Genomic DNA, 15882 nt, shown 5'->3' on the forward strand with positions numbered 1-15882 from the left:
TTCAATGATGAAGACAAGGATATATATGAGTAGTCCTAGTCGTCGGAGTCTGATCGACGATTCGAACGCACTAACGGACTTGAAACGACGCGCTGATGACGATCTCAGCTTCCAATCTTCCTATCCGACCCCCGATCATCCGTAAAGATTTACAAACGATCTCGGCTGTCGATTTTCAAACAGAGTCCGATCGCCACGAAACAGGTGCCATTGGAAATCTTGAGCTGAAGAGAATCCGGATATTGCCCTCCGATCGGTCAAAGCTCGCCGGAGCTCGCCGAAAAAGTCAGAAAACACCGGCTGCCACCTACTTTCTCTCTCCACCGTAACTACTAACTCCAGCCACCATTTGCGACACCACCACCGCCAAAATGAAGCCGAGGCCAAGGGGAGTCGATCGCCACCTAACTCGGCCGCCGTTGCCGTCGGAAACGCCCTGCAAGGCATCGATAGCCGATGTTTCCTCTCTCTCCCCTTATTTTTGCATCGCTACTTAGCGCCTCCTCCTTTCTTCCTCTTCCTTCTTCCCCGACGCCGAACTCTCCCCCCTCCCCCCCTCTTCTTCCTTTCTTTTCCTTTTCTTTTCTTTCTTTACTTATCGACAATTTGCCCTTGAACTTTTCTTTTCTACCATTTAGTCCCTCAACTTTTCTAATTGCTAACAATTTCATCCTGCTAAATTTCCAATTAACCCTTAAACTTTTTTTTAGCTTTTCAATTAAGCCCCTAACTATTTAATTTGGGCCAAAAACAGAATTATTGAAAATATATAATTACATATTTACCCTTGCTTTTAAATGTAAAATTACCAAAAAGCCCTTGCTGACATAGTTAATTACAAAAATACCAAACATACAAATTTTTCATTAAAACCCCATATTAATAAAATTATATTTTTAATCCTTATTCCAAAATGAATTTCCAATTCAATCCTAACATAATTTAGTTTAATTAATCAATTGCTAAATATTTTTCAATTAAAATTAATACCATTTGCTAATTAAAATTTATTATTCTCCGCTAATTCTTTTATAAAAATATTATTTATTAATTCTTTCATAACTGTCAAATATAGAATTTTAATTCATATATTCATTTTGGGGAAAATTGAATGACAAAAAAAATGATTTATTTCTCAAAAAATTTACTTAATTAATTTCTTAAAAATCAAACTAATTGGATATAGAAAATAACTCCCTTATCTGTCTAGCATTAAAATTCAAAATTCCATTTAAATCATTCCAATTAAACCAAATAAAAATAAAGTAAAATTTATTTAAATAAAAACTCATTTATTAATTATTAGTAATATTATTATTATTAAAGGAAAATTCTGGGTATTACAACAACCCATGCAATAGGAAACATCTGGTTATTTCCATCCCTTTCCACAATACATAATAATTGCCTATTACACACATCCTTCAGAAAACAACCGTCAAGGCCAATGATTAGCCTACACTCCTCTTTTCATCCTTTCTTGCATGCTTCCAAACAAATGTAAAATCTATTGAAAGTGGTTTCTTCTCTAGGTTTTCAGAACATGCTTTAACACAACATGTTGATCCAGGTTTAGTCTTCCTAATGATCTTAATATAGTCATGGAATAATGCATACTCAACTCTATAACAACCCAAAAGCTTATTAATAATCTTCTTCTTTATTGTCCTAACCACATGGTTTGTCACATCATCTTCAGTTCAATCCTTACCAATGCTTTAAAATCCTTTAGCTTTATGTTAGGTTGGCTCATTGTCCTATTTCTAAAATGTTTTCTTAAAAACTCTCCATTACAGAATTTGGTCTTATTCTTCCTATGGCATTTGTGGTGTGGGTTGTAGATTTTAACAGTTAAGGTGTTATCTACGTTATGTCTACTTATTGACAATGCCTAAGGACAACCCTTCTTACATTCAACTCTTAATCTCCCCTTCTCAATTTTAGTGTAAAGCACATATAAGCCTTTTTGTATCGTATACCTAGCCACAACATCTCTTACCTTATCCATATTTTTAAATGTCATGCCCAAACAGAAAACAAGGATTTTAGAAGATGGATTGAACCTAACTTTGGTCTTAGATCTTCTTAGGGCATCATCATCGTCTTCTTCATTTGTTTTTGTATAGTAGCTCCCAACATCAGAGCTACTATATTATACCTTTCATTTCCATCAGTTGCCTTATTTTCCTCCTCTACCTCATCATCATCATTATCTACTTCTTCCTCACCCTCAGAAATAATATCAACAAGAACACTTTCACTCTCAACCCCACTATTTTATTTTTCTTTCACCTTATCTTTCTTTGATTTGTTCCTATGCCAAGACTTTCTAACTGTATTCCTAGCTTCCTGTAACTCATCATCATCATCATCTATCATACAAGGTATATTCACATGGATTTCATGTTTCATAAATTTTGTTAGACCCTCTTCTTCATCTAAAAAGTCCTTCTCAACCCCCTCATTTGACTCATGCATAGTGGTATTGCTAAGTGAACTAGACACTATCGTTATGGTATTGTTCACAACATGGACAAATGGTTGGGCACTATTTGATGACTCAAAACCCTTTGTATTTCTATTACTACTGTGCTCAATATAAAATTATAGCTCGTTCTTATCCCTAAGTTGGCTACCAATTTCCATCATACTTTTGCCATCATTCACAATAATAAAGTCCCTACCTTTTACTTTCCTATAATACACCTCATTGTGCCATAACTCTTTGACATAGGACATCACATTAGGAAATGAAAGTAAATCAATATCCCAGTCATACTCCACTATCTCATTCTTACCTCTAACGTATTTGCTTGATTTGCCCTTAAGTATCGAACCACCATGATGAATGACCAAGTAAACTCTAATGTCTGCCATACCTAAACAAAGTAATAAATCTAATGAGATGTAAAACACAATTAAAGAAAACCATTACGTAACAAAAGTGATCATGCTTTCACAGTTTAAGTGCATTTAAAAATACCCAACCACAAAAAAACAATGAAGAAGGAGGGACCACATAGCACAAATTTCAAACAAAAAATAGAAAATGCAACACCTTGTAATAAAGTAAACGCCACTTACCTGAAACAAAGGTCAAAGGTCCACCACTAACTACAGGAGTCTGTCTTCTTTAAACTATTCTTTATATGCTCAATGTGTCTTAACTTACCTATAATGCTAAAGACAAACAAGCAGTTTTCGAGCTAGGGTTCCTTCTTACGTAATCGTCTTTGAATTAGGGTTCTTACTGCTAAATGAAGCTTGTGTCTTTCAATTTGGTAGATTAGGGATTTGCATGTATCGAAGAAAGAAGTTAGAAATTAGGCATTAGGGAAGCTATTTGTGTCTTTATAGATTTTAAGGATTAGGAAAATTGGAAAAATCCTAAATCGATATATTTTTATTAAATCTTAATAAATAAACTCATATTAGACACGTGGACTCCTTTTCCCTAGCTGGCCATTTCAAATTTTTTAACAGTCTCAGTGAACAGCGCATTTAGTTCAGACTCTACGGTGCCTTAATAGAAGGACTAAGTTTTAACCAAATTAATAGTACAAGGTTTCAATGTCACTAATTGGAAATACAAGGGGTCAATTCGAAAAAATGTGAAAGTATAAGAGGCCAAATATGAGTTTTTCTTTTTTTGTAAACTAAAATAGAAATGATGCATTTGGTATGAAAATTAAGTTTTCAAATGATGCATGATATATTTAAAAATTAGATTGGGTAAAAGAAGACCTTTGATTATCTTCTTCGTTGAGAAGCATTTTCGTCTCCATGGTTCATTAGTGAAGTTCAACCTCTTCTAGATCGATATTTCATGCATCTAATCTTGTATTCCAACCGCCTTTATGTTCTTAAGCACGCTTAAGATCATTTGTGAAGAATTAGTTTTACGAATCATCTCTCATTTCTTTCTCCATTCTGCTTACTGCCTCTTTGATAGATCTCTTTAATTCCTTTCCTAAATATGCATATTCCAGAAACCTTTCACCTTCTCCATATTACTTGAGAACATGCTATATAAATTTCTCTAGGTGAGCTGCTACTTCTTTCATCCTTACAACAAAGTCTCTAACCTTTTAGCATCCCTTCTGTTACAGCTCCCGTCTCAGTTCTTTTTCCTCTCCTACTCTTTTAATATCATGGATTCTAACCTCCCTTCTGTTTGAAATCTTATAGATCTCACTGAACTTCTTCAATGTAATGAACTTACTCTGGAACTAGATTCAAGCATGAAAGACTTTGAGGAAAATGCAAAAAAAGTCATTGTAGGAAAAGTCATATCCAATAGAAGCTTCAATCCCTATGTGATCAAAGAAGCTTTGAAGGCAGCTTGAAGGCTAAAGAGTGAGTTCCGTGTAAAATGTTCTGGTAATAATACATTTGTCTTCTACTTTAAAAATAAAGTAAATTTTATGGTGATTATGAAAGGACAACCTTGAATGTTCAAAATTAACATATAAACATCCAGGAACGGAAGTATAATGAGAACTATAAAAAGACATCGATTGCTCCAGTTCCCGATTCAAGTTCATAATTTACTCCTTGGTCAAATTAACTTAGCAAATGCAGAAAAAACAGCCTAGTTTCTAGGTTGATTGAACTGGATCTGAAAGCTAGCAAAGAAGTAGGACGAGGCGAGAAGCTAGGGATGTGTGTTAGAATTAATATTGTTTAAATGCTATAAATTTTGCTACAAGTGTACAGACTCACCAAATAATACAAAATTATAAATCTGGATTTTTGCCCCACGAAAAATTGTCATATTTAGCACCAAAATTTAATGCAGTACTCACAGTTTACAATAGATTTCATGAATTTTCATAAGATTCAACAATTTTTTTGCTCATTTAGATTTTTAATCAAAACGATTCCTCTTTCTTCACGGGTCACGGTTAAACCGGTTCAACCAGCGAATCAGTTCAGATCTGATAATGCTGCTTTATATTTATAGAATAATTAAATAATAAAAAGTGAGTTCAAAGTCTATTTATGATTATGTATATATATTGAAGATGCTCTAACCGGGCATACCTCTACATAAAAATAGATAGTATACAGATTTAAAAAAGAAAAAAGGTGCACCAAATAAAAAGCTTCAAACAGGGCTGGAAGCAAAGGGGAGAGCTGGGAAAAAGAAGTCTACTCATATATGGAGGAAGAAAAACTCAATGATGGTAATACATTCAGGAGGGTTCTCTCTGAACAAAATTTTATATATGTGCAAAATCTAAACAATACTGCCAAAAAGGATATAGTACAAAAATCTATAAGATTCCCAGAGTTCTTCACCAAAACCATCTTTGGAGGCTCAAGGAAGAAAACTGCTGCCAATATTAAGATCACATCAGCCTTTCATCTCAATTGGGAACCTACTGCCAGTATAGCCAATTAACAATAGAAGTAAAAATTCTAAGGCTGCTATAGCAACCACTTATCACCGAAACTTGCTCAAAGACACGGGTTATAAAAATATCCTCCCCAATTATATTCTTCCGCAAAGAGATTACTTTCCTCAGTCAGTTGTACAGTTTATACACAGACCTCCACAAACAACCATGTAAAGACTGCACAAAATATCAATAGAAGCAATTCCTAAGTGTTATTGAAGCCTTGAAGCTGTAAAGATTACACATCAACTGGTGCATAATAATAATAATAATAATGAGGAACTGATAGAAGGTAATCTACCTCAGTTACTGGTCCAAACAATGTCACTTCTCTTGGCTAAATGACTGAAGACGTTTAACTAGATCCTCTTTCAATGACTCAGGTATCTGCGATATAAAGGTTGACTTGGCCTCTGCGATCAACAGTTTCCTGCAAAGCAAATCAGAGAGATTGATAAAGGCATAAAACAATAGACATTGATGACTGAAGGAGGAGGACAACTTCAACAAATTAATGATACCAACAATAATTTCAGCAACCTGCATTTGCATATTTACTATCACCCACAATAATCCAATAAAATTACGATGTTGCTCACAATGATTCAATGAAACCAACGAGTAACTAAATAGCAATTGTATTGCACAGCAACACCTATAAATCAGTCCATAACTTTAATACCATATTTTTTATCTTGTGTATGAAACCAGATTAGTTCCATCAATCAAAATCTCATTAAGAAAGCTCTTAATAATTGGCTAAGACATGTAAACACTACAAACACACACACATAAACGACAACAGCACAAAATGATTAGTAATAAGAAGCTTACTTTGACATGCTAATACATTTGAAATCCCAAGTGGTATAATATCACAATTAGGAAATTAATAAGTCGGAAATATGCTCAACGTCGAGGTAAAGATAGCATCAAAAGCACAAATAAACTTTTGTAACAGAAGATACAAAAGCAGGAGATCAACAATCTGATCTAGAAATTATCCATAAGCTTCTGAAGAAATTCTTCAAATAATAAGTTGCAGCTATATATATATAAGAAAAATTAAATGAATTAGAATCTGGACTCGTATAAATTTCTAGAGCATACATGTTATATGAAGTTAAACATGGCTTACTTTAAGTCAATATCACTTGGAAGATTTCCTGGTTCTCGTGCACATAACCTCTTCCTTGAACACATAAAACTGTATACCTTACTAGACCAACCACATGATCGCAAAACTGTGGAAGCTTCTTGCTTGAGACTGAAACATTAAACAAACATACAAAATGAATATTACATAAATAAAGGCAAATACAGGTTATCAAATAATTAACATGCACAGCATCCAAAAGATCTAGCAATTGAACACTTGCAACAACTATTTTTGAACCCCCAGCTGATCTATGAATGACCATCAATATACTCACTAAATTAATACAGCAAGAATATGCAGCTCCAAAGAGAACTAGGAAGTCTGACATGATTCAAAATCAATTATTCTCAAAGCAATCAAGCCTTAATTGAACTATTTGGATCCTGAATTGAACTAAGAGTATTTGACTCAAAAAGTTATGAAAAAAATCAGAACCTGAAAAAGTTCAAAAACATAATTCAATAAAAACCCAATTGAATACATAATTTAGCTAGTTTAGTAATTTTCTAGACTTATTTGCATAAGTTAATTAAGGAATACTATAAAAAAATGATCAGGGAGAATTTAACATACGCTTCTTTCAACTCTTTTACTTCAGTCCGAGATTGAGCATCCTGTGCAATCAAAATGCAAGAATCCTCCTTTAATTTTCTCTTCAACTCTGGAATGCCAGAGTGGCAATTCACTCCACCATTTTGCAATTTATGTTGACCAGGTCCTTTGTCTGTTGATGCGCTACCGTTAGACTCATAGAGACACGGCTTTCCTGAATCAGAAGCACCATTTTGGGTGACACCATTTGCACTTGCTTTTGTAATTGCTTGGCCAGTCTCACCATCATTAATCTTCCTACTCTTATTACAACCATTTCCATTAATTGTTGATGGCATATCTTTGTCATGTTTCTCCACATAAACTCTGTCTTTCATGCTCCCATTCATTTCCATATTTTGACTCTTATGACTTTCAGCCTTTCCGTCACCGGTTGGCAGAATCCTCTTTGAAACGGAATTTCCAAAAATATTAAATTTTACCCGTGGACTAGAAGGCACTTTATCAACCTTAGACATGGAAGGAATATCCTTGCGTGAAGGTTGTTCAACAGATGCCTCTGCATCCACTGCGTTAGGTGAAACAGTAACCTTTGGAATGTTAGATGCCTCGCAGCCATTGGGATTACACGGTTTTATGGGAGTAACAGAGGGCCCTGCAGATCCTGGTCTTTGGTTACTGCGAGAGAAGAAAAGAATATAGACCTTCTCTGACAAGACATCTTGCATTGTTGAAAGCGTCACATATGAATCATTGCAGCAATACCACCGACCCGTTGCATCCTGCATATGCATAATCAGAAAGATATTAGTGATCATTTGATTTAATTGTTTTTCTATAGAAACTTTTGATAAAAAAATGATAAAGCACTTTAAAAGAGAAGGTAAATACATGCCTTGATATATGCATAGTAGTGTCCAGATTCCGGTGAATATCCTGAATGCACAATGGTGCCAAAAAGATTATACTCTGGCCGTGGATCCTAGGATGGGAAAGAAATAAATTAGTAAACATGAAACAAGCCAATCAAGCATAACAATTAACAAAACAAAGATCAACTGAAGCATTTGGACTGTATTGCAGATGAACCAAATGACCAAGCATTTAAATCTCTTCCAGTAAGAGAGATTTGAGAAGACATGGCAACAAATAAGAGAGAATTCATATTAGACAAGATATCATTATAAGTTTCGACTCCCAGGCAAGTTTACATCCTTATTAACATTTCAGATATTCGAATATATTCCTCTCATTTTAAAATCTCAAAGATGTTTTGTACACTTGCAGCATCTCACATGTGATCAAACAGATCTTCAAAATTAAAATTGCTGCTGCTACAGCTACCCATAATATTTTTCAGTGAGAAGCTTTGCTGGTTTTATGGATAGCATACATATAGTCTGTTAGTTATGTTACTCAGCAAGAAGCTTTCTTAAAGTAATGTGGCTATTGAACAATAAACTTCTTATGTTGATCTAATTGCTCTTTAGACTAGTTTTCAAAAAAGAATGGCTAAATTATTCGCTGTAAGATGGTGGCTGTGACAGTAAGTAATGGCATATAATCTCTCCTAAAGAGAATGATATAATTCATAATGAAAACATTTTACCAAAAGTTTCCCTTCATCAGCATCAACTGTTATTCTCTGTCTTGTCTCCTTAACTAGTGGTACAAAGGCTATTCCTAGATTGTTCATTCAGAGTCTTGACAATAAGGATGCTTCTAACTATCTTAGACATAATATTTAGATAAGACCAGTGATGATTCACTCAGAGGAACATGGATGTGGCAAAGTGGGAAGGGTTATCATCACATTTATGATTTATCCATGGGGTACTCTCTAACCATAGTGATAAATTATAGCACACATAGTTATTAAAAGCACAAGATAGATTACGGCACAAAGGGTCCTGAAGCCTAAGCCCAAGGCTTAGGCATGCGCCTTAGAGACAAGGCACAAAAGAAAAGAAAATAAGAGAAATAATCCTCTAGAAGATAGCTACTCATTTCAATAACATAGAACATTTAGAATTCTAAAACCAACTCTTTCAAAAACCAAGTTAAATTACACAAGCAGAATTATAGATTTTAATTAATTCATGGTTCCATATTCATCAGAAAAATCAGGATATAAAACTTAATTCTAAGAGACAACATGGCTTAGTCAACAATTTAACTTGGCAAAATATCAGAAAGAAATTGGCAGAACAACAATCTAAAACAGAAGAAGAAAAAAAAAAGAAAAGCCATTGCCAAAATAGGATGTAAAAAATCTAGAAAAGAAGGGAAAAAACGCGGGGAAAAGAGGTGGAGGACCATGAGGCAGCAGAAATAGAATGAAGAAAAGAAACATAAGTTTGCTCAAAATATTCAGTTAAATGTTAGAGACTTATAAATCATTAGGTGAGATAACACTTTGAGAAAAAATAGATAAAATAACCATTTGGAGAAAAATAAATGAATTAACTGCAGACTAAAATACTATAGAGGCAAGCCCCAAAATGTGAGCCTCACAACTTGACAGTAAGTCACAGATCATGAGGCAGCAGATGTACAAAAAAGAAAGAGGATCATAGGCCATCATGTTTCGGATTGACTGAGTGAAAGATGATCAGAAGGGGCTGAAAGAAGAGATGATGGAAAAATGGAGCAAAGAACAGTAGGAAAAAGAATGAGTTAGAAAGAATAGAAAAGGAGAATGATGGAGAGAGAAAGAGAGAAAAAAAGAAAACCAATAATATACTGCAGAAACCCTCATAAAAATGTTTTCTTTCCCTTGTGTAAACTCTCTGTGCCTAATCTAGGGAAAACAAGGGCCTCTTATTTTTCACTATTCTTTCAGTAAAATTCTGTATGCATAAGATCATGATAAGGTCACTCAAAGTGCGCAATTAAAAATTAAGATTTAGGTGAAATCACTTTGAGGAAATATAAATAGAAAGCTGCAGACTAAAAACTACAGAGACAGACCCCTAGACACGCGACTTATGACTTGGAAGTAAGGCACACACCTATTTAAGGTCACCTGACTTTAATTGATTGAGGCGCTAGGGCTTGCGTCTCGTGCCTGATGATAACACATTATCATATCTGTTTCTGAACTATAGTTCAACAGATGGACACAAGTTGAAGATGCAGTGTGTGATGGTTTAAAGGATAGGAAAGTTTTATGTGATACAAGGCATGATAAGAATGACTTTTTTTGTAATCTGGTTTTATAATCAGGAAGCCAGATTGAAAATCAGTTAGAGTCCACCTGATTTACTACCGAACTACAGTGTATTTTGCTTAAAGGTAGTTTGCTGGGATGCCTAGACTTTAGTCCCAAATTTCTCTTCTAATTGGCATGTAGATATTTGTATTAATTACATCCCCTAAAGTCTGCCCAAAAATCCACTCGATTTGATCGCTTGGAAGAGGTTCACAGACCAAATACTTGACACTTGGTCCCAAGTCTAAACAACATGGATGATGAGATGCAAATCGAGAATGAGGATATATAGACACTCAAATAGGACTTATATAACTCTCAACCCTTTATTACCAAATAGAATTAGCAAATTCAAAGAGATAAGTAGACACTCCTACAAGGTTACAAAAGAGTTGCACAAATTCATTTCATTGGCTCCTCCACAAAGCAGCATAAATAGCATAGCATCAAATGGTCATTTCAGCACAGACTTTTCTCTCCTTCCAGACATATAAGGCAACAACAGCCAAGTAACAGTTCGGCTACCATAAACATGAATGCTCTTCCCTTGCTCAAACTATAGAATTGCATCTGATGCACAATTTGCAAGAATCAGAAGCACAAAATTGCAATAAGATAATCAAAATAAGGTGCATTCAATGCAATAGGTCCTTCTATCACCTCAGGCTCAAAAGCACAGAAAAAAGGTGCTTGCTCTGCAAATTTCTAAAAACAAGCATCTTAAATACTGTCAACAAATTAAGCAACAACAAATAACTACAAGCACATTATACATCTCTAGGATAAAAAAAGAAAGTTCTAAAAAATATTAAACAAAAAAGTGAAGATAACTACTTAAAGAAACTAATTAGTTGGGAAACAGACTAGAAAATTTTGATGTTGCAGAAAAGAAATCAGATTGGTAACAAGTCTGTTACATTATTTAAAGAAATCCCATTAAAAGTATACTTCCTATTACTGAGTAAATAGGCAAGTACATATAAATTAGATATGATTTAAAATTCAGATGAACTAGTTATAGGGAAATTTTAGTAAATCAGACTAGAATTAAAATTCAGATGAGTTAATGACAGAATAAATAAATTAGATTATAAATAAAATTCAGGTGGTTGTGGAGTCTGAGGCTGATGCAAAATAAAATATTGAAGAGAGTAACGGGGAAAAGAAAGAAAGAGAGAGATAAGAGTTAGTCGCTTAAAGAAACAGAACAAGGATCAAAGGATGACGGAAGTATTGAAAAGAAATAAAAAAAAAAAAGAGTAAAAAAACTAATCTATTATTAGAAAACGGAAATATGGTAAAACAAAAAAGGAAAGTTAAGTTCAAGAACAAAGGCCAGGAAAGTTAAAAATAAATAAAAAAGCAGAAACCATTTGCCATTTGTTAAAAGTCTCCTAAATAAAGAAGTAACTAAAATTCACAGGTTTAATATAATAAATTTCCTCATTGACAAGAACAACAAAAAGCGGATAACCTAGGTTTCTTCAGTCAAACAGACTTTTGACGTCTTTTTTAGGAGGCACGGGTCTTTACTCCAAACGGCAAACATGAACAAAATAAAGCAATTAATAGGAGAAAGAAGAAAATAGCAAATCAAACAATCCAGTTTAACAGATACACGTTCAACAAAAATATTAAGAGAAAAAAAAATGGAAAAGGTCGAGAATAGACAAACTAAAAGTAGGTGGGGAAGAGAGAGAGCTGAGGCACGAGAATAATGTACAAAATTCAAGGTGGCCCGATAAGATTCCAGAACTCACTGATATGCAGACACTAAATTATAGCGAACGGAGAAGTTGCAAGTCTAATGGTGGTGGTATTTAGCAGCAAGGGATCTAGTGCCTCGACCCTGCATCAAGTACACACCTAAGGCTCTAAAGTGCACACCTATATGATTCCAAATGACAAATTCAAACTAGAAGAAATTTTTCTGATTCTCGCAGAAGCCAACTTCCCATAGTATAGTGCATCAACCTCAAACACACATAAGAACTGTGTTACAAAAAATAAAGAAATGTTGAACTAAAGTATAAGAACAATTGTGTAATGCCCATAACAGTACCTAATGGGCAATATTTGGTGAATTCAAGAGGGTGAGCATAACACCCTTGAACATTATAATATCTTAAGAGTTTGATTGTTTAATAGACACAGTGCTATAATAAAGCCAATTTTTCAACCTGTGGTAAATCCATAATGAGGTAGAGGAAGAAGGAAGGAATAGAAGAATTTAAGATATTTGTTTAATTGTAATCTCAAGTAGGAACTAAGCTATCCTGCTACAAGAGATTACCATTAAACAAATAAACTAAGGAAGTGAAGTCTTCCAAGTTCCAGTCACCTAGATGTTAGCAATAATCAGTCTCTTCAAAGATGAATAACAGAAACCATAATGAAGCTGGAGAAGAAGTCTATCCCATCCATTGCAACTCCACAACAGAACTCCATCTCTTTCTAAATCTAGGCATTCCTTTCAACCAAATACATCTAATTCATACAACCACAGAATAGAATGACAGAATTTTTTTTTCCCTACTACTTTTACCATACTTCCTATAATTCAATTCATTAGCAAGTTCAGGAAAAAAAAAACCCACAAGAAGAAGAAGAAGACAAAGAAATTTAGTAATTTTCACACCCTTGTTACTGAAATTCATTGTTCCTCACATATGCCGCCAAATAGGCTAGCAGAAGAAAGGATGAGTGGGACGTGTGACAAAAGCACATAACAGAAACATCCAAAGAAAGTGCCTTCTCAAGTCTATTTATAGGGAATTGGTATTCATCATATGAAGTAGTAAATTTTGGATGGAACCTCAGATTCCAAATGTGATTAACAAGAGGAAAAGGAGAAATACTGGGGTATCAACAATATTAATAAAGATTCCCTGTCAGAGAGAGGGGAAAAAGAATTAACCTCAAGGATTCTTCAAATCCAAATTGTCTTCTCTGACCTATGTGACATTATATGTATGAAGTATATTTAAGAACATGAATATCATCCTCAATAGTTGGGATTTCTAAAATGTTTCTTTATTAAATCATAAATTATGTTATTTTTCTTATTAAGTTAAAGAGTAAAAGACTGATGCATAGTCACGCCATTTGAGTTCTAGTTGCATCTATAAATGAATTCCGTGTTTAAAAATTTTAAAATTCAAACTCTGTCATTTAACAGCCAGCATTTCATCAGATACTTAAAGATCCTAAGAACAAAATTTTATATAAAGCGCAGATAGCTATCAAGAGAAATTAAGTCGTAAAATGTTGTGTCCGAGAAAGTCAGACAAAATCCAAAAGTTTAAGATGGTCTATATGAATTCTGCATGCAGATAGTTTGTGCTACAATAATTTACTTTTAACCTTAAAAATGGGGACTGTCCACCTCAAACATGATAACAATGTGTATGCTCGGTACCATACAAGACTTAACTCACTAGGAACTCACTAGGAAGATGATGCATTGTTAAAGGACTAATAATATCTGGATCTCTGCACTAATGTTTATATAAGGTTGGAGTCACCATCAAGGGATTATAATTAATCAAATGGCATACCTGGCTTCCTTTGCACATGAAGCTTGACAGTACCAAAACTTCTTCAAATGCAATAGCCTTATCAATCTTGCCACCAAATATGCCCTCAAATCTCTGACAATTCCAAATACAACAATACCTCAGTTTAGCCAAAAGCAACACAACAGTAACAAATTAATCAAGGGAAAAATAGAAACCAAAATGACCCACCTTTAGTTGGATCACCAAGATATTAGGCGCTTGAAGAATAGACATTTGCTTCCTTGCTGCCACCAATTTCTTACAACTAAACAAGCATAAGTCTCTGATTTGTATAAATTCAAACATGATCAGAAATCAAAAATTTGTTTTCTGAAAGAAGCATGTATAACTTTTAATTCTGCTTACCTTTCACATCTATACTTGTTGTTTCCATCCAAGATCTCAGGCTGAAAAAACTTCTGCATAGCTTCTCTAAGTGAATTACTATGCAAAACATCAAGACTAATATCCATAATCTCATCAACTTTATTCGACTCAGAATGACACGATAAACACTTCACTTGACTTTGCAAAGTGCCCCCAAATATCTCTTTAACAACACTAGTACTCGTACTAGTACTAGTAGTTGTATCATTGTCATAATTTTTATTATTACTGTTAATTCCCTTGCGCCGCAGCTTCATGAGCCGCAAGCAAGTGTTATGGCAAGCATCAATAACATATCGCAAGAATTCATGGGCATCCTCTTGTTGACCGCCCTTAAAGTGTTCGGCAAAAATCTTGAGACAGCTCTGGATCTTAGCCGGAGCATCTAGTGTCAGGTCTAGGCTTAAGGACCTAACAATCCTTTTCTCTAATATACAAAACGGACAATCACGCTTTCTCTCACCGTTCGAAACCGAATCACCTACCCATTGAAAAAAAGAAATCCAAATAATTAGTATTAACTGTTATGCTAAAAAATTTCACAAAAAAAAAAATGGTATGCTACTCACAGAGAGAGGAGTGTTGTAACCGGAGGCAGAAATTGGCGAGAGGAGGAGTGTAAGTGAGACACTGAAGGACGCTATTGAGATAGCAAGAGTTGCCGAGGTTTCTTAACCCTAAAGGAGGACGATTTTTCCTTTTCTGACTCAGTAAACTCGGTTGCCAACTCATCTGCAATTCAAATCCCATTCATTAATAAAATTAACACCACTACCACCATCAATAATCTCAATCACTCGATGATGATTATGATGCTGATGCTGATGTTGATTCTCGACTCTCTTCATTTGAATCCACAACCGACCACCAGCCCAGTCGCATGGTTTATACAGTAATTGAAATTCCGGGCATTTCTTTTCCTTCTTTGAATTTGTAAGGAAGGGCAGAGGCTACAGAAGCAGCAGCCCTATCAAATTAACAACCAACGCCCCAAATTTCAGTTAGGAGTTGCGAGGGCTTTTTCCTTTTTTTTCCCCTTTTCCCTCCTTCCCCTCTTTGATTTTCTGGCGATGTCGGGATCTATTTTGTTTCTATTTTTTAATAAGGTTCAATTTGGCCCCTAAACTTATCGTTTTATGTCAAATCACCTCTTTTAATCTGTTTTGACCAATTTACCGCGTAATTTGCTTGTTTTCTGGATCAATTTAACCCACTAGCTAGTGCGCGTGTATCAGACTGTTGCTGCTAAGGAGAGTGAATGCCCTTTTTATAATAATTAAACTCAAAAAGTTTAGGAATGAGGTTAAATTTGGTTCCTGAATTTGTGGTTAAAGTTCAAATCATCCATTTTGGACTTTTTTCGGCTATTTTAGCCCAAAACAAGCAAATACGGCTCATTTTAACCATTTTATGGAAAAAATAAGAAAGTAAATATATTTCTCGTCCAAAAGTATATAAATATAATAAAATATAAGAAATATTAATTGTGAATTCTTAAATAAAATTTAATAAATCTATAATAATAAATATTATATATAAAATTTTTAATACACCACCTCCATATTTAACTCCACCACTCCATTGACACTCCTACAACCGTCAAAACAACTAAGCAAT

The 15882-nt window shown here is 34.4% G+C and overlaps 1 protein-coding gene across 2 annotated transcripts; it reads right to left on the reverse strand.

The window, feature by feature from the left end:
* Positions 1-5137: 5137 nt before the first annotated feature.
* Positions 5138-15372, reverse strand: LOC8287681 (ubiquitin carboxyl-terminal hydrolase 25). Of its 2 annotated transcripts, none has more exons than XM_002529475.3 (9): positions 14835-15372; positions 14245-14746; positions 14068-14143; positions 13879-13971; positions 8006-8092; positions 7132-7892; positions 6538-6666; positions 5701-5829; positions 5138-5576 (listed from the first exon to the last, which is right to left on the reverse strand). In XM_002529475.3, exons 1-8 carry the CDS (start codon positions 15013-15015, stop codon positions 5724-5726), a joined length of 1935 nt encoding a protein of 644 aa, XP_002529521.2. In that variant the 5' UTR covers positions 15016-15372; the 3' UTR covers positions 5138-5576; positions 5701-5723. The 2 variants fall into 2 exon arrangements, with proteins under 2 accessions (XP_002529521.2, XP_015581087.2); XM_015725601.2 differs by having other exon boundaries at positions 14068-14161.
* Positions 15373-15882: the final 510 nt, after the last annotated feature.

Source organism: Ricinus communis, chromosome 9 (genome assembly GCF_019578655.1).
Source record: "Ricinus communis isolate WT05 ecotype wild-type chromosome 9, ASM1957865v1, whole genome shotgun sequence".
Lineage (NCBI taxonomy): Eukaryota > Viridiplantae > Streptophyta > Magnoliopsida > Malpighiales > Euphorbiaceae > Ricinus > Ricinus communis.